Source organism: Colias croceus, chromosome 12 (assembly GCF_905220415.1).
Source record: "Colias croceus chromosome 12, ilColCroc2.1".
Lineage (NCBI taxonomy): Eukaryota > Metazoa > Arthropoda > Insecta > Lepidoptera > Pieridae > Colias > Colias croceus.
In genome coordinates this window covers 10,002,501-10,022,970 of record NC_059548.1, presented here as the reverse complement: position 1 = coordinate 10,022,970, position 20,470 = coordinate 10,002,501, and the positions used below count along the sequence as shown (strand labels likewise).

The following is a 20,470-nucleotide window of genomic DNA, read 5'->3' as shown; positions in this document are numbered from 1 at the left end:
TCTAATCTCGCATTTGTTTCTTAGTGTTGTTTTGTAAAGCTTAAATCTATTAGGATGACCCGAATCAGGAAGACAGAAAATTAAAAGTTGGTCAGTCTACTTCATACCAAAATTTACCGCCAAACTTTCAAATTTGGAACACAATGTGACCATAGACAGAATATTTTTTTTAAAGTAGGCACCGACAAATAACCATTCTGCCTTTCTCGTCCGGTCCGAATAAAGCTAATCTTAAATTTACTTATAGAAAAATATTGCCAATCAATTGAATAATTTGGTAACATAGCCTTAAGTATAAGTTATATAAAGGCAAAGTAACATACATTCGCTGCCCTATATCATGGACGTGCTTATAAAAGGCGATCTTAACCTAAAATATTACTTTAATATAAAGTAAAATAGTTTTAATTGAGATTTGGTGAATGAACTAGCTGATTATTATTATTTCGTGGATACAAATTTCAAGGGAATGTTTTATGAACGTCGGAATGCTCATAATAGAGATGTTTCAAAAGGCATGGAGCTTTGGCTCACCGAAAAATAACTGATTTCCAAATGTCCTGAGAAGAATATCAATATATTTATAATTGGAAGATTTCTGCGGATTATTTAATATTATTACTTAGTATGAATATTTAGAAACAAACAAAACAATGCGCGATAATATTATAAAATAACTTATTCATTTCATGGCTCTTTAATTAATTATTTATCTTCTTACAGTACATTTGTAAGCCCCCTAAGAAACATCTCTTATCTCTAACATAATATAATTATAGGCTGACAACATTGAACCGTGATATTTTTTAATATGACAAACGAACACATTTATTGCCATAAACTGTTGCGCCTCTGTTGTCTATGCTTTCATGCAATAAATATATGTATATAATTATGTACGATAACATCACAGCGAAAGTATCACTGAATATAATATATAAACACAAATAATTTTACACAACAATCGTGCATATTAATTATAAAACTAAAATAAAAAGCCACACGTATTTTCTAAATGGTGGGTTGCTTAAAATTATCATATTACGACATGAGACAAAATAACGTGACGTCGACTCGTTTATATGGATTTATTAAATTATCTAATAATCCATACTTTTGTAAAGTTAAACCAGTTATTTTTATGTTCTCAAATATATACACAGAAAAACATGTGAAATATTTATTGTATGAATATTTTTAGTGTGTTATAATTATCTTTTTATAGAAGTATTTGAGTCTACTATTTTAAAAATGTCTTTTAAGAAATAAATGCATCTGGTATAAGCTTATAAAAAGTGAAATTTTCAGCTTATTTTTCTTCTCAAACATTGAAATAAAAAATACTTTACTATAGATCAACTCAAAAACGCAGAAGTTTATCTTTAATAATTAAAAAAAAATGGTTATATTTTCTATGTGCGTTTTCGATAGAGTAATTTACTGTAGAATCATAGACAACAAACGACATTTGCACGAAAAAAAAAAAGGAATTCTATGACATAGGTAATGCATGACACAATTTCACAGCAGCTATGAACACTGTAGGTGTAAGAACTTACCTTTTTATAAAGCGGTAAAAAATACAGAGTATACTAAAAAGCTACCATTGCCATGTGCAACTACCAAGCCACGTAGCCCCCATGCTAAGTTTTCATGCAACCTGTAAACTGTTGTAAGGATAATGATATTTATTTTATTACCGAGGCCTGAAACTAAAAGGACATTTGAAGTAATGAGGCAATATTTATATTATTTAACATTAGTAATAGAACTTTTAAACTGTCTTAAACATTTTTAGGTTAAAAGAATATCGCTGTAATTTTTCACTACAACATTCTTCATTGAAATTGAATATTGTTAGTTACCTAGTAGTATTTTTAGCTGATTAGGCAATTTGCCGAAAACCTTCACTTTTAGCATCAGACCACAGCATTACAATTTACAAACACCAGTTAACAATAGGAATGCTTTAACAATATTATCGTTTCTGTGTATTCACACCAGTATAGACTATAGCGTATAGTGTATTCACACAAACAACATTACTCGATTAAGTTGCCAGTTACAAAAAACAATTTAGCAGCCCACATATTATATTGTCGCCTATAAAACCTCCCACCGACCCAGTCTTGATTCTCGGGCTATCCTACGTGCGTCTAGATCTAGCGAAAACACCTAAATCTATTAACGATATATTATCTTTATCTAGTATTGTTTTCGCGTCAAAATTTCATTTCGACTGACGGCAATGACGTCACAAGCGTGCCGCAAAAACTTCACAACAAAAACACAAATTATAACGTGAAAACTTTTATAACGAATAAAAAAAATACTATATTAAATATATTAATTTTTTATATGTGGAAAACATATTCGTAGTAAACATACATATATCATACCTTTTTTTATTTCATTTAATTTAAATAAAACCAGAAAGCATCGCTTGTAAAGATTGCCATCGTCAAAAATTCTAGATTAAAAACTACCAGTACCCAACATTTCACTGATAAACCGCTTAAATCTAACCTATAAAAGCACTTATCTATAAGTAAATTACAATTAACAACGCTTCATTTGATTTATTACGCTCATACAAAAATAAGTTAATTATGGTTAAAATTTTTAAATATTCTGTTACGAGTGTACTAGAGAAATTGACTGGCTCTTTAAATTAATGAGAATGGAATAGTATATAGAGACGTTAGAATGATAGAAGCTTAGACACAGGATTTAATGAGGTATTTAAGAAAAGGATAAAGGAAATATTCTAAAATCTAGATTAAAATAAAATAGAAGACAGTACATAATATACAAGGATATCTATAAGACTGTGCGTTTAATGCACTAGGAAATATTTGATAAACACAGCTAGGAAGTGCTTCTGAGACACGCACACAAGACCGATAATTTGACCAGAATAATATCATTTACAATTAATACGAAGCCAGCAAGATTAAGAAAAAAACGAGCACTGTTCACCAAATTAAAGATTTTGTACAAATATTGCTTCATTATTTTTATAATTTGCCGTCAAATATATGAAAAATCTTCGATATGATTTAATTTTGCGAACAGCGCATAGTTTTTAAAGGACAGGGTTAAAATTTGATATATTTCATATTATTTATTCTAAGGCGCTTGTGATATGCTTATGACGTGTACAAAAATAATGCTCTACCAATAATTAATAACAACCACTTTATATAATATTACAATTTTATACTATTGTTTGCACAAATATATGTGATGATATTATATGCTTCATAAATTTTACTCGTGAGCACATTTTCACTACTAGCAACATTTTCAACATATTGTCTCTGGTCGCGGGTCATATATACCTAAGCTGTGGTAACGCGGTCACTCGTTCACATTAAATACTACTTACATTTTTATATCATAAGCAACAATGACACAAATACAAAAATATATAAGCATATCGTATAATATTATTAAAATAAAACTGCAATAATATTTGGAAGGAAAATAATCACAGTAAAAAATCACAATAAAACACCATATCAATCCATTCACTTGAGATCCATATTAACACTTGTAAATCCATAACACAAGTATTACTATCTATGTACACAGCTAGCAACATTAACAATTTATTGCGAACGGTAAGCAATATCACTAAAAAACCTCGTGCCAGGGTTGCCACAGTCGAAAAGCCGGAATTTACGTATTCATAACAAGTTGCAATTCTAATATATATGGCAGCCCCAATACTTTTAAACTTACGCTAAGTTCTCTCTCAGTTTTATAAGCTAAGCCCATTCGAGTTGTTTTTTAAATGTGCAAGTGTTGCTATATCGAAAAATAATTGACTGAATATTTGATTGACATTGAAACGTTTATAGGTAGATAAATTTTAGACATCCCTGTGTATGTTGAAATAGTATAATACGACCATTTAAAAAACAACTCGCAATGTATTAAAGTTAGTTACATTTCCAAAAGTCATCAATCGTTAGGATATTCTATCCGCACCACATTACACTCTGATATGTCCATTATTACCCTTGCCAAATGCTTTGGACATAACTTCTAATCAATAACTTCGCTTTGCAATGCTTGTAACACAAAAAGAGCTGGTTACACCAAGTTATAATTTCCCAAACCCTTTCAAATAAAAAACAGTACTTAAAAAAAATTAGCATCGCTCGCAAAATTCCCCATTCTACCATCGTTTTCGGATCATGACAAAAGGCCAGGATCGCTCAGATAGAATATCCTAAGGTTGAGTATGGACGAGAATCAAACGCGCCTGGGTTTCCCGGGGCCGGGGCATTCCGCCGACTTGATGATATGCCCATGCCCCACCCTGGGCACCGGGTCGGTTTCCATGAAGCCCGGGTTCAGTATAATGTTAGGAACGAGTTCCATGACATCTTGTTCCTCTGTGAAATCTACATGGAGTAATGCAGAGGGCAAATCATACATACCATAACCAATGTTAGTGTCCCGCGATCCAAGCGTGCGATAGAAGGAAAGAAGAAAAATTTTGAATGAATAAAATGAATCAATTTGCGTTTGAGGTTATGCATCATGCTGTAGGGTGTTCACTCCTGTGTGCGGAGTTTGGGACAATGCAAGTAGAGGTTTTTAGTTTAAATTGAAATTACAAACGGTTAGTTGAAGAAGCAATACGTAAAGAGATGAAGCTTAAATTCTATGACCTAAAGAGCTCTTTTGTAGTTTTTCAAGCAAAAAAAGGCAATCAATTTCAACATGAAAAAATTCAAAAAGATTGTCGTAAATTCATCCAAGAATGGATACCGCTATTGCTTCTTTAACTAACAAAATAGAAAATTAGAAAAAAATACTTGTATAACCTAAAACCATAAAAAAAGAAACCTTACCTATTATAGAAGTTGACGCTTCCACAGGAGTGAACCTTCCCATATTAAACGCTTTAAATTCTCTTTCGCATACAAATTAGTCATAATAATAGTTTTGGGAATTGAATCTATATCTAATTCTGCTGTATATGTAAGGTAATACTCTGTTATAACCTGTGCTAATAAATAATTCTTTGCAGCTATCTCTTTTGCACCAACACTATAAACATATCACTGTCTCGCTCACACATATGGACTGTGACTTAATTATTCGATTTATTTATTTATTGGCACGGGTTATTCTTATATTTAGGTGTTCTAATTTTTTTGTAATTCGTGGTTTAAATTTTTTATCTACTTGATGACTATAATATGATCTGGACTTTTTATATTTATGCATATACAATATATACATACATATGTATATATACATATGTACATGGTAAATAACTCTAATGTCACGTTATTCTGCCTCATGAGTTACTAAATAATAATTAATATTATCTTAATTCACTGTCTTTTCTTTTTAAGTTTATTGAATCCTATCATAAATGAGATTTCACTAAATTATTATGTTCAAATAATATATCTATGAATCTACGAAGTGTATAATAAAATCTAATAGTGTAAATATAATGTAGAAAATCCTAAAGTTTAAAGCTGAAATGTGCATTGAATTATAGACTCTATTGTGTAGTAGGATAGGTATATTTTCGCGTGGAACATTCTAATAGGGACTTTAATATTGAAGGCATGTCTTATAGGTATATTTGTATGCTTTATAGGTACTTATTAAGTTTGAACTCACGAGGCAAGAGAGGATAATAAGCTTACTACAATGTTGAAAAAGAAATGTATTTATTAGATTCTATAGAATCATTTTAAATGAAGTTTCAAAAGTTTTTTTTTTAATTTTCTCTAATATTTTAAATCGAATCACAGACAAATATTAAAAAAAAATGTATAGACTGATATGCTTCATTTATTTTTACATTAGAAACTATAGAACATTTATTATATACAGTATAGATTTGATAACAGTATATTTTTACTTAATAAGTACCTAAAATACATTTTAATTTAATTAAATATTAATGTGCTTTTTATAGGCACTACTAAGGTAATTGTTTGCTAAAAGATATGTGTAAAGTGGTCCTAAGCGGTCATAAGAGTTGGAGTTAGATAAAAAGTACCCTGGAAGCTGATTAGTGCCAAAATAGCTCTTATCCTAATATCGATAGAGTCGAATATCATTTAAAATATTAACTTTAGCATCGGAAATGGGATTATGCTTATATTTATTTATTGATTCCATTTATTGCTAAACTCGATTAAAGCTATACATTTTTTGCAAGGATTATTATTTTTCTTAAAAAAAATCTAAATTTCACACAAAAAACACTACATATTATTGTTTTTTTAACTAATACTTTGGCAAGACCGTCGTATACGCTAATAAAATTCCTACGGCTAGTTAAAACATTTTTTTCTCATGTCTATGACATTGTTTTTTTTTATTTATTACCCTCTAATGGAAGCATAAGCTATTATTGATCTCCAACACCTCAAAATTTAAAACTACTCTAGCAAAAACTAGCGAAAAATATTAATTTGCCAAAGGACTGACGTCCAGGCACAAAAAATAATATAATTGAAATCTACGATTAGCTAACTACGGAATAATTGACTTTTAGTAGCCGTTGGTCCATGACTTACCTAAGAATATATTAAGAATACGTGAAAAAGTGGAATACATTTGATTAAAAACCTTAAGCCGTTTAAGCGTGCATTTAAAAGATACGCTGTTTCAAAAAACGGGAAGGCACAATGCTTCAATTTGCACATTTATTTTAATCAAAATAATGATTTGAAACAAAAAAAAAAGCAAGAAAAAAAAAAAAAAAAAATTAACAAAACCTTTCTCACTAGAGCCCAATTTAACGTTTAAATTATATAGCTTTTAGCTTTCAAAAAATTAGTTATCTTATTACAGTATACATAAAGCGTATCTTTTAAACGCATTAAATAATCCTAATAATATTTGAAAAATTTAATGCAGCCGAATATATTGGCACTTGTCATTTTAGTACTTTAAAGAAAAGCGTGCATTTTATCAAAATATTGAAGTGAAGTTATTTAGATTGTACTTATAAAAGTTAGTAAGGAATGCCTTTAAACGCGAATTTTAAATATTACAATAAAGCGTGTTATTATATAATTTCCAAAAGTTCACCGTAATTCTTCTATCGAATATTTTTTAGGAAAACAAATTCTTTACATGAATATTTTTTTTTGTTTTTTAGAGAAGCAAAAATATGTATTTTTTATGTTGTCTTATCATTATTTGTCGAATCATAAATAACACGTTATAGGCCAAGTTAGATACATAAATTTATTATTTTAAAAACTATACTCAAGGTATAAATATCATAATTACTCTATAGTAATATTGCATTGCTTTTGTATTGCTCATATTATTGTTCTTGTACTTAACGGTGCATTTGCATCAAACGAACATAGAACTAGAGCTAGGTCAAAAGCATTATCTCGTGATCTTTTAGTGTGAACGAAAACTCGTTTTCAGTGTTGTTCAGTATTAGAACATTGCATAGAATCTTTTCGATCGCACTAAGAATAACGAAAGAATGTTCTACACGTGTTTACACTAAACAAATTTGACATAGTGGGGTTAGAATGAGCATTCGCTCGTTTGATGTAAATGCACCGTAACATCCTAAGAGAGATAAACGCCATCTACAATCTATTCTATATAAATTGTCTATGACAGTCACAGATGATATATGTCAACCATAGACACTAACTATATATTAAAGAAATAAGCCTATATGCACCTATATAAATTTATTTTGCGCAAAAAGTCTTATGTAAATATATAATATCTAATTTTCTATCAGAAAATTTTAATGAAATGTTACCATTAAATATATCGCAACTAAATATTTCAATGTACTTGTATCCTAAATTGAAGGCTACATTACTGCTCTTTATAGAAAAAAAAGACTCGACTCATTCTACTTTCCAGATCTTAGATGAATTAAATGGTTATCACTTTTTGTAGAGTTACGCTTAGTAGAGCTTTTTCACCCTACCATCATTTATCCGCTACGTATATCCAGAAAGTAGAGTCACGCCGAATGTAGAGCCTATGTAACTCTATCACAAACTCAACCAGAATAGAGAGCCACACAAAACTCTATCGCTCTACCACCTCATCAAGTTGAGTCGCGCTCAGAAGTCTATATAAATCTACCTGCTACATAACCAGGATATAGAGATAAACTCTACCACTCTATCACGTTATGAAAATCAGTGCTGAGGTATTATGCCCCAGGTATCCATGGCTTCCTTTTTTAGCGCACGCACACATAAATTTATGTTTTCTATTACCTATTATTTATAATTTACAATGCTATTTGATATGTGTTGTGTGTGTTGAAATAAATGGTTTCTTTTTAAGCTATTGCATAGCTTCTATCGCGGGCCTTGAGCGCGGGGACCGAATCGAGAAATTCCCTAACGAAAAAAACTCACGCTCCCCACTCCGACGGGCGGAGGTGTGGCTTGAAGGCATAGCATGCAATAACTTTACCGCGGCAGTCCCCGAGTGCCACACGTTTTTTTTATTTCTTTATTATAGAGCCGACTCTACACATAGAACAGAAAGTAGAGTCTCGGCAGCGGCTGGGGCTACAAGGCCGGCTCACCTGAGCGCCGCCACTCGCGGCACAGCACCGCGCACGTGCCCGCAGCGAGCACAGCTAGTGTTCCCATGACAACGCACACGGCGGCCACCCACGTGCGTGTGTCAAATGTTTCAGCGCCTTCTAGGAAGTGCTTGTAGAGCTCTGTGGAGAGATGGTTGGGTGTGTTTGGTATAACGTTACTCTGTGGAAAGGTTTGTGTCTGGAAAAGCTAGGTATATAATGTAAATCATTAAACAAGCTAGCGTTCCCATGACAACGCACACGGCGGGTACCCAGGTACGCGTATTGAATGTTTCAGCGCCTTCTAGGAAGTGCTTGTAGAGCTCTGTGGAGAGATGGTTGGGTGTGTTTGGTATAGCGTTACTCTGTGGAAAGGTTTGTGTCTGGAAAAGCTAGGTATATAATGTAAATCATTAAACAAGCTAGCGTTCCCATGACAACGCACACGTTGGCTACCCAAGTGCGCGTGTCGAATGTTTACGCACCTTCCAGGATGTGCTTGTAGAGTTCTGTGGGGAGAAATTGTTGGGTGTGTTTTGTATAAAGTTACTCTGTGGAAAGGTTTGTTTTATGGATGGTGTGTTTTGAAAGTTATATAATGTAAATCAATAAACGAGCACAGCTAACGTTCCCATGAGAACGCACACGGCGGCTACCCACGTACGCGTGTCAAATGTTTCAGCACCTTCCAGGAAGTGATTGTAGAGCTCTGTGGGGAGAAATTGTTGTAAGTCATTAAACGAGCACAGCTAGCGTTCCCATGACAACGCACACGGCGGCCACCCACGTGCGTGATTTCAGCGCCTTCTAGGAAGTGCTGGTAGAGCTCTGTGGAGAGATGGTTGGGTGTGTTTGGTATAACGTTACTCTGTGGAAAGGTTTGTGTCTGGAAAAGCTAGGTATATAATGTAAATCATTAAACGAGCACAGCTAGCGTTCCCATGACAACGCACACGGCGGCTACCCACGTGCGTGTATCGAACGTTTCAGCGCCTTCCAGGAAGTGCATGTAGAGCTCTGTGGGGAGAAATTGTTAGGTGTGTTTGGAAAAAGTTTAACTACGAGTTTATGATGAAGCAACATGAAAGTGTTGTACCGTGTCTTTTTAGAAATATGTCAAAAAAGACACAGTTAAATTCTCATGGAGAATCATATTACATCATCAATCCCAACGATAAATCAGTACCATAGCAACGGTTACCATGGCAACACTCACCAGCCTCTTGGTCGCTAAACAGCGTAGTGGCGAGCACTTCCACGGGTGGTCCTGGACCAAGCACGTTGTTCGCCCATACTCGGAACCAGTATGACGCGTTTGGTTCTAGGTGGTATACGTCGATCTGACGCTGAAATGTTATAAAGATGTCAATTATTACAAAAGATAAAGTTTGGCTAATACATTTCGGCTGAAATCAGTAAAATTAAACAACTCTTCTATGATTTACGATAAATTTTATTCCCCAAAATATTAGTATAGTGAAACTATATCAACATCGTCAATTAACTGCAAAAATGTGATCATACACGATTTTTAGTGCCTGTTATTTATTTTTATTTCAAATCTTGATCAAAAAGTGAGCAAAATAAAGCCCCTCCGATAATTTCATTCAACTAGACATCTTTTAGAAGCTTTTGAATCGTCTATATGTATATGGAGATAAATTAATCGGCAGTTCGGAAATCAGGTATTTCGGAAACGAGTCGGCAAGGAACTCTGTAGAAGCTATTCCTAGCCACTCATAATTGACGATGTTGATATAACATCGTCAATTAACTGCAAAAATGTGATCATACACGATTTTTAGTGCCTGTTATTTATTTTTATTTCAAATCTTGATCAAAAAGTGAGCAAAATAAAGCCCCTCCGATAATTTCATTCAACTAGACATCTTTTAGAAGCTTTTGAATCGTCTATATGTATATGGAGATAAATTAATCGGCAGTTAGGAAATCAGGTATTTCGGAAACGAGTCGGCAAGGAACTCTGTAGAAGCTATTCCTAGCCACTCATATTCTAAACTTACCGAATTAGGACTAATATGGTTGGGGCTGATCGGCCGCCACGCCTCCAGGCTGCCGTTCACGGGCATCGCGGAGCGGTACTGCGCTGTGAAGTCTATGATTGGATGCCCACCGTCACCAGCCACGTTCCATAAAATTATGGCCAGGATGGTCGACGCGTGGACCGTCACGTTCACTAACGGGGGAGGTTCCGCTGAAAAGGAAAAGGATAATAATAAATAATAAATAAATATTTCGGGACAATTTTCACACACGGCACGATCTAATCCCATACTAAGCTTTCGCTTGTGTTATGGAAACCAGATGGCTGATAAACATACATATATAATTTTAAATAAATACTTATATAGATAATTAACACACAGACACAGAGTAAACATCTATGTTCATCACACAAATATTTGCCCCGGGTGGGGATCGAACCCACGACCTTTGGCTTGGAAGGCAGGGCCACTACCAACCAAGCCAACCAGCCAGTCAATATATGAGTATAATATGAGTATGATATAGTATAAGTCTAATATAATATGAGTATAATATCGCCAAAAGTTCGCACTTGGGGTTTGCCAAAGATCGATGGAGCGCAGTATTTTGGGCGTAAAACTTACGGATCGCGTCCAAAATGAGATACTGCGCTCAAAAACACAGATAATCGATGTTGCTCATAAAGCTGCTGAGCTGAAATGGAACTGGGCTGGCCATGTTTGCCGAATGTCGGAGGAGTTGTGGGCAAAAATTACCACTTTGTGGATCCCCAACAAGGACAAAAGGCTGCGCGGCAGGCCCAGGACAAGATGGCGGGACGAGCTTGATTCCCATTTAGCAGATTGGAGCAAAATTGCTCAAAATAGGGAGAAATGGATTGAGGGAAGAGAGGCCTTTGCTCAGCAGTGGGACAGCCATGGCTCATAATAATAATAATAAATAATATTATTCACTAATGGGGAAGATTCTGCTGGAAGGAATAAAGTAGAAATAATACGTTTTGAAGTTTAAAGATTGAAATGGTAGTGGTCAATTGTTGAGTTATGGGCTGATGCCATGAAATATGGTTGTTTTACCAATGCTGTTCATGATAAAATTAAAGAATTTTGTCTATATTTCCGTTTTATAAGCTTTCTATGTCGGTAGGTTTGAAGCAGATATATGACTAATTTATTATGGAAGTTTGCTTGATCGTCAAGGCATTATTTAGTGCATTCAAATAATTGCTTCACGATGTTATCTTTAGAGATAAACATAATAATAGATACACACCAAAATGAGTAAGCAGTACATGCGCACAGATATAGAAATGCACCAAAAATATATTTCAGCGGTGAAAATCGATGTTAACATAATTAACGAGATACCGAGAGCAACTCAAAATTCGTTGAGCATAGAAGTACTTGCGGTTTTAATTACAGCTGCTACAGAACACGTGTATACCAAAAAATTAATGATCTGTTTAAAGGTGCTGACGTTTTTTTATCTCCGCTCGATGTTGAAGCTGTCCCAAATTAAAAAACGCGTAATGACATAAAATTTAAAGATATTGCTGAATATCTTATAGTGGATCCAAGGAAACGTAAAGAACATTATTTAATTAACAGTATTTAACTATACATTTAAAAGTACTAATCTTTTTCGTAATAAGATTGCTATCGTTTATATTCCTTTTACTTTAATTAAGACAATAAAACTTTTCAAAGTCTTTCTTTTTCTAAGAATTCTTATGCCCAGTTACACAAAAAAATTCTGCGGTTGGATATTTTATTTCTTTTGTTTTAGCGAAGCAAATGTATTTCATATTTTTCCGCATACATATATTTTACATGATCTTTTCTCGTATTGCAATAGGGCCTATAAAGTTTTGTTTTTAAATTACAATGCAGATTTTTCGAATGTATGTTTATCATCTTATTCATCATTTATCCAAGACAGGTAAGTCTTTTAATAATTTTATCAGCGACCCAACCCAGTTGGATTAAAGGCAAAATAAACAATTTAAACAGGCACCATTAAAGTACAAAGACAATTTATTATAATACTACCTCACTCCATGTAAATGATGGCCTGATGACGGGTTTCGGATAATGCGACGTTGCATAATGAACGGAAAGTCAATTATTTGTCCTATTACTGCTGATGCGTTCTAGAAACAACTAAATATGCAGTTCCACTTTGGTACTATGTAACAAAGAATTGTATTCATTTCGATAATTTTATACAGGTATAGCTGGAGCCTGCGCTTTCACTGAAGTGGTATCTTTATAATGAGAAGTAGCTTATGGGCTTACTGCAAATCAAGACTATAATTAAACTCTGTATTAAATTTAATACGAATCCAATCAACAAGAGCAGCAAATATGCATCCAGCACCTCTCACGTATTCGTTAGTAACATTAGAAAATAGGATAGGATAACCTTTGCAGTTGACTACTGAACTCAAACACCAAAGGAATAATCTTCGAAATCACATAATAATAGCCGCAATAACTATCATTTTGTACATAAGAGACTTAAATTTTCAAAGAACTTCATTTCTTTCCACTTTCTTTCAATTTTCTCTTTGACAGAACCCTCCGGTACATCTTCCTTACTCTTTTTCTAAACTCATTTGAATCATAGATTTGGCTTCCCCTAGCGTATCCTGTAAGGCAGTATCGATCGGTCATCAGCAGCGCTTGTATGCAAATTCCCGACCAGCACGCAAGGGCCCACTGTATTTGCATTCACTTATCCGTTTATTTTGATTTGTCCGGGATTTCCATTCCACTCCCAACTCTACAAAGGCTCAGTTCAATGAAAAAAGATATTGTAGATAGTACCTTTGTTTATTGTTGGCTGGATTTCCTTTTTTTTCAGTCTATTCCTAGTCTTACAAAGGTTCAGTTAATGGAAAAGGTGAATACAGTGGATAGTACCTTTGTTTTGTGTTGGCTGGATTTACATTTTCCAGTCCATTCGCGGTTCTGCAAAGATTCATTTTAACTAGGGTAGGAACTTAAAAAGAGAAAGGAGTGAATGAACTTATCTGTTAATTAGAATTTGCTCGAATTACCATTCCATTGCTGTAGCTGTTATTTGTTGTGTATGTTTAAAAGCTAGTTAACACTATTTGACTAAAATACTGAATGGGTTGAGCGAAATTAGGTTGATGACGGTCGGAGCAGTTGGTAAACATATTACAAGATAGTGGGTTTGGGTTTGATATTTTTAATCTTTCTAATAGGTTAAACGGCAAACGTTGTTCTGCTTTACTCCACTTAGGTCTTAGTAGTATGAAAAATAGATGTTCGATTCTTAGGTGTACCCGATATGCACGAACAGTAAGCAGTTTCGTGATAAGTATGCTAAAAATAAGAAAATAATGCAAAAGGACGTACATCGATCCGTCTAACATAAATCTATTTTAATCCCATTTATTCCTGCGATACTCCACCTCATCAAAATAGAACTGTTAGAATATTTTAATCACGCTAATGTATTTCTGTTTACGAATCGATATTAAAACGTTCATCTGCAAATTGTGCGCTTGGAAAGGGAGAAGGTACTCCACTGACGCCGTTTATACCTAACGACATAGCGACGATATATCGGTTATTTATACTTGACGATATATCGTAACTAACATTAATTTTGTCAATGCTTCATTAGCTGTACTTTAGACTTGGTTTTATGAACTCATTTTCCACTTGTTTTATTGCAGAAACCGCTACACTATTAGCTCTTTATTAGCGTAACATTAGGTTTTTACATAGATCGTCTATGAAATCTTTGCCGTACCTTTCACTGGTGAAATCATATATTATTTGTAATATATTGTACAATTGGTAATTTTCAATGGGTAAGCGATCTATGTGATACATATTGCATTTTAACTTTTAACAATGTTAAATATAAAAAAATTATTTCACGTCTTATAATAAAAATTTCAGGCTCAAACAATGTAAAAGTTTTGTCATTTAATTTCTTCAAATAAAATAAATAAATTAGGTATCACATTCACTTTTTTATCTTCACTAAAACTTGAACTTATATCGAAACTCTGCGATACGATTTATCGTTATCGTATCGTTACATGGAAACTAATTTATCGTAGACGTGTGACAAAATTTGATTAATTGCTACCCCGTAACATGTTTTAGGGTTAATCTGTCTGTAATCATTTTGTTTGAATTTTGAAATAAATAAGTTTAAATGATTACCTACTATAAGATTGATTATTAATAACTAGCTTACCGCCCGCGGCTTCGCCCGCTTTGTCTAAAACCTAATAAATTATAGACTATAGACGAAAACCTTCCTCTTGAATCACTATCTATTGAAAAAAACCGCATCAAAATCCGTTGCGTAGTTTTAAAGATTTAAACATACAAAGGGACATAGGGACAGAGAAAGCGACCTTGTTTTATACTATGTAGTGATAGAGATAAAAGTATATTTAACTATAGATATAAAGAACTAGCAAACTTGTATTAAATGGATTAAAGTAATAGCCTACAAGTTGGTTAATTAATTTACTAATTTCATCAAATTCCTAAACTGTATAATCTATACTAATATTAACAAAGTTGAAGAGTTTTTTTTTTGTTTGCTAATCTCAGGACACTACAGGGCCGATTTGAGGAAGGCTATACTTCCTCGATAAATGGGCTATCTAACACCGAAACAATTTTTCAAATCGGATCAGTAGTTTCTGAGATTAGCGCGTTCAAACAAACAAACTCTTCAGCTTTATAATATTAGTATAGAATATAATAGATATGTATTACTAGCAGAAGGAATAATAAAACTAAATAACATGTACAGTATACTAATACTTATCTACATAATATCAAGCGACTTTCACGTCGATCATTTTGATTGGAACCTTATCCGTCATTCCTTTGAGAAATATCTTTTATACACCGCTTCATATTGACAAGTGAGTCGTGTTTGCATGGGAGTTATACAAATATTATACAGAAATGAATGCTTCTATATTTCCCAAGATTTTTTTTCATATTGATTCGTATCAAATAAAGTTTACCGATTTAAGTTTAATCTTCATTTTGTAGACAATATTTTATATTAAGAGTAATCTTTATCCAGAAAGATTTGAATTTTGTATGTGGTCTAGTGAAAAAAAAATGAATCGTTCAATTAATTTTAACTTATTTGTAAGAGCGTCACGTTTCACCCTTCTCTGTACAAATTTCCATACCCTATTTCAACTATGTTAATTGCTTTGTCCATCTCCAAATTGAAATTCTGTGAATTTTATCAAATTCATCCATTAATACCTACACACTTTTTCATTAAATAAAACGCTTTTATTATACAAAAGGTTATCTATACTAATATTATAAAGCTGAAGAGTTTGTTTGTTTGTTTGGACGCGCTAATCTCAAGAACTGATTTGAAATATTCTTTCGGTGTTGGATAGCCCATTTATCGAGGAAGGCTATAGTATATAATATATCATCACGCTAAGACCAACAGAAGCAGAGCCACGCGGGTGAAACCGAGGGCGCTACTATATATATTATCCTTACCAATATTATGAATGTGTGTTTATGTGCCTTTCTTTCATGTCGCAACCGTTTTTACGGAAAGATTTCTGTGTATGGAGATAGTTAAGAGACTTAAGAGTCATATAAAACTCCTTTGACCGAGGTGAAACATCGTATTACTACAGGAATTTCTTCTTCCAATTCGAAGTCGGTGACATCCAGTTCACCATATAGGTAGCCAACACAAATCTATCACCGTCCTCAGGATATTGCTCCCAATCCATTGGTAACAAGACCGACTCTGTCTCTACCAACACATGATCAGTGGTTACTAGCTGTAAACCAGTTAAATCTCCCATCTTAATTGGCGACAGATGTCCCATCTGTTACCCTAATTGCTTTTTATTGTCGTTAACGAAAGTAGGCAGCCTACCTCAACGTCTAATGGGTAGTTAAGGTCATTTTAGCAAAGTGGGCTTAATACTTTTTGTTTGCAATTAGAGGAGTGCTTTTGAAAGAAGACTATGGAAATGTAATGCGTACGTAACATTTTAATACCTACTTTAAGAGTTTAGTAGTTTTGCTTCCAAGATTGTGCAAAAACTAGAAATGTGGCAGTGAAATAGATAAAGTGGATAATGTTTTTGAAACTGCATAATCTATACTAATATTATAAAGCTGAAGAGTTTGTTTGTTTGAACGCGCTAATCTCAGAAACTAACTGGTCCGATTTGAAAAATTATTTAGGTGTTAGATAGCCCATTTATGGAGGAAGGTTATAGGCTATGTATCATCACGCTAAGATCAACAGGAGCGAAGCAATGCGGGTGAAGCCGCGGGGAACAGCTAGTACAATATATGCTGCGCAATAACATCAAACAATCTCTTCACCGTTCTTATCAATTACAGATTTACCAGTCTCAGTGATCTTTTTCCTATAGAATTCCAAAAGGTACATGTTCTGTGTGATTGAATAAAGAAGAGCCTTACAAATTGATATTTGTAGGATCGACATGCACTGCCAAATATGAAAGTCGATGGAAAGGGGAGTTTCCTAATTACTTAGTGGCAATCAGATACCCTTCGGCAAATTCAATAACGCTTTCAAAAGTAAACTTATTTGGCAAATGATGGCTGGTATGTTTAGGGAAAGGTTCATTACGTTTTCTTTGAGTTGCGGAACATCATTATTAATTGTGTCAGGTTTGTCTTTTTCTAAATATAGGTACACTGTCTTATATGGTTGTCCTCAAATAAGAGGTTTGTTTTTATGAATAACTTTGCACCATCTAAATTTTGTAAATCTGAACATATCATTCTAGTCATACAAAATACACCTTCGAAATCTATATATATAAAACTCAAAGGTGACTGATATAGTGATCTATCAACGCACAGCCCAAACCACTGGACGGATCGGGCTGAAATTTGGCATGCAGGTAGATGTCATAACGTAGGCGTCCCCTAAGAAACGATTTCCCGAAATTCTTGCGGGAACGGGGAAAAACGAGGATGCACGTACAAAGTCGTGGGCGGAAGCTAGTTACATATAAATTTCATTCAACAAAATTTCTACGCAAAAATATAACACGAACGGGAAGACGCGAGAAAATATACATATCCACACCGACTATCTGGCTTATACCGAATACATAACTACTGAAAATTTCAACACACATAAAAGTGTTAATAAAAACACCCAACACTTTGAAACTCTTGCATTCACCAATTAAGTGCAGCAATGCACACAAACGCCTACAAAGATATGCTAACTCTTTTGAAAGTGTCGTTACTTGTTGCATATGCAAGTGAGGCATTAATATTATAAATGGATGGAGGCTCTAGCAAAAGTAGGTTCTCTTTTTAATCTGAAACAAAGTATAGTCATCTATACTTATATTATAAAGCTGAAGAGTTTGTTTGTTTGTTTGAACGCGCTAAACTCGGGAACTACTGGTCCGATTTGAAAAATTCTTTCGGTGTTAAATAGCCCATTTATCGAGGAAGGCTATAGGCTATATATCATCACGCTACGACCAACAGGAGTGGAGCCATGGGGGTGAAACCGCGCGGAGCAGCTATTACCAGATATATGGATAGTTTGTCTTCTTGTACATTTGGGAGCGCTCCTCGTGTGGACCGCGAGGACTGAGGTCATTAATTATTAAATTTTTTGATCCTTTCGTCAATTTTCCTATCATAGTATTTAAGGAGGATTTCAGAGGTCGAAACGGAGTTAATAAACTTATTGGGATTAAACGAATTCCAATAGCAGATCAAAGTCAGAAAGTTGGCTTAAACAGTTGGGAACTAAACACTACGAGTATCGCATCAAAGTCAACTACACGAATGACCAGCTTCGATTGACCCCTTTAAAAATTTTGATCGTTCTTCAAGCGATCTAACAATATAAAACTAAATACATATAAAAAGCAATACTTGTTTTAAATATATCTTAAAAATATTTAAATGTGATTGAAGTACTCCGGTAAAAAACATATACTTGTACAAAAATACAAGATAAATAATATTGAAAAAACAAAAAAACACGTTCTACTACACGAAATGATTTTTTATCGCCTAATGTGTGTGTAAACGTGATTTTACGTTTAGGTTGAAATTGATTTATATTTTGATAAGAAAAACCATTACTATTTCTTTACTATTAATTTTACTACTATACCATAACTACGCTACTTATTTACGGAAATTAAGATATAGTACATAAAATAGTTGAGGAATGTCACAGGAAAAGGGGTGGATCCAGCCCTTTGAAATAGTTTTAGGTCACAGTGATCGGTCAAGTGTGAGACGTATTATGTACTCGTTCTAGGAGGATCGATTGTGTCCTTTTCTATATATCTACTAGTGGTCCGCCCCGGCTTCGCCCGTGGTACCTACATGTTTAAACTATCCTATCTCTCAAGTTGGATCGAACTGCACATGGTGTGCGAATTTTATTATAATCGGTTAAGTGGTTTAGGAGTCCATTGAGGACAAACATTGTGACACGAGATTTATATATATTAAGATATACATCCTGATCAGAATTTTGTGATGGTCACAAGTCTATACCGAGTAAAGGCATCTTGCCCAAGTGTGAATCTGCCCTTGTAAGAACAACAGTACATAAGGAAATATCTCTATTCTATACTAAAAATACATAAATTTGAAGAGTTTGTTTGACGCATTAGTATCAGGAATTACGGATCCAATTTTAAAAATTCTTTCAGTGATAGATAGCCCATTTCTCGAGGAAAACTATAGGCTTATATTATAATATCTTTATGCTAAGAACAATAGAAGCGCAGCAATGCGGCTAAATCGCGGGACACAGCGAGTACATAATGTTTGAAAATTAAACTGATGACCGCAAAGTAAATTAATGGTTGCACATGTCCACGCGTCAGATTCTGCTGAGCAAAATCCCGGAAGATTAATGGCTCTAAGACCTACTTGACGGTTAACTTCTTGGTAACGAGGACTTTCTTGATAACTTGAAAGTTCTTCTGGGATATAGTGGGATTTCTTAAAGATTTGGTTCATGTTATGGCCATTTTTAGAATGTCGAAATTTTCAGCATTTCGGTGATGGCATTTTGACAACAAGCTGTTGAAAAATACTGTAGGCTATATTCTAAATTCGCCTATGGTGTTACGCATAACAACAAAATGTCATTAAAAGTGGATCAGAGGATCGACGTGAATTTGCAGTATACGAATACTACTAGGTACATATTGTATATACTTTCATAAAAAAAATTATATACAAAATACGTTCATCTTTACTCTTTGTTTTAGAAGTCCATGTATTCTTCTTTGCTGTACTCTCAGAATAAATCTCAATACCATACCTTTAAAATAACTCAAATTAAATAGCATATATGTATAGCCTGTACATTGATCGGATGTTCATCCAATAATAGCAAAGCAACAGTGTACACGATACGTATAAAGGAAGCCAGTGACATTGCAATCAGGGGGGTAACGAAGCGTGTATGATCACTGACGTTTTTATCTCTATATCTAGATATCTAGAGTTATATTGTACTGATAGGGTTAGTTAGGTCTAAAGAATCATTTATTCACTTTAAAGGCTGGCCAAATGTGGATGACCAAATCGTGAAATGTTGACGATTTAACGATCTGGCCAAAGTAAATTGGCCATTTCATGAAATGAGCAAATCTACGATATGGCCACGACATATACAGGGTGTAACAGTTAAGTGTGCACAGGCGATTATTCCGTAACTATTGCAGATATCAAAAAACTTTAAACTGATATCAAAAGCCCTTTACCTAATGAGCAAAATGACAATAACAATGGCTTTCGATATCAGTTTTAAGTTTTTTTGATATCTGTAATAGTTACGAAATAATCGCCTGTGCAGTGTGCACACTTA

General features: G+C 33.9%; 1 protein-coding gene across 1 annotated transcript in view; it reads right to left on the bottom strand.

Moving 5' to 3' along the window:
- Positions 1 to 2,413: 2,413 nt before the first annotated feature.
- Positions 2,414 to 20,470, bottom strand: part of LOC123696533 (Down syndrome cell adhesion molecule-like protein 1 homolog) — a 52,030-nt gene continuing 33,973 nt past the window's right edge. Inside the window, exons 4-7 of the mRNA XM_045642807.1 lie at positions 10,594 to 10,784; positions 9,786 to 9,915; positions 8,570 to 8,710; positions 2,414 to 4,412 (exon numbers count right to left, since the gene is read on the bottom strand). Of these exons, the coding sequence (XP_045498763.1) occupies positions 4,261 to 4,412; positions 8,570 to 8,710; positions 9,786 to 9,915; positions 10,594 to 10,784 (614 nt within the window). The 3' untranslated portion in view covers positions 2,414 to 4,260. The remainder of the gene's footprint in view (positions 4,413 to 8,569; positions 8,711 to 9,785; positions 9,916 to 10,593; positions 10,785 to 20,470) is intronic.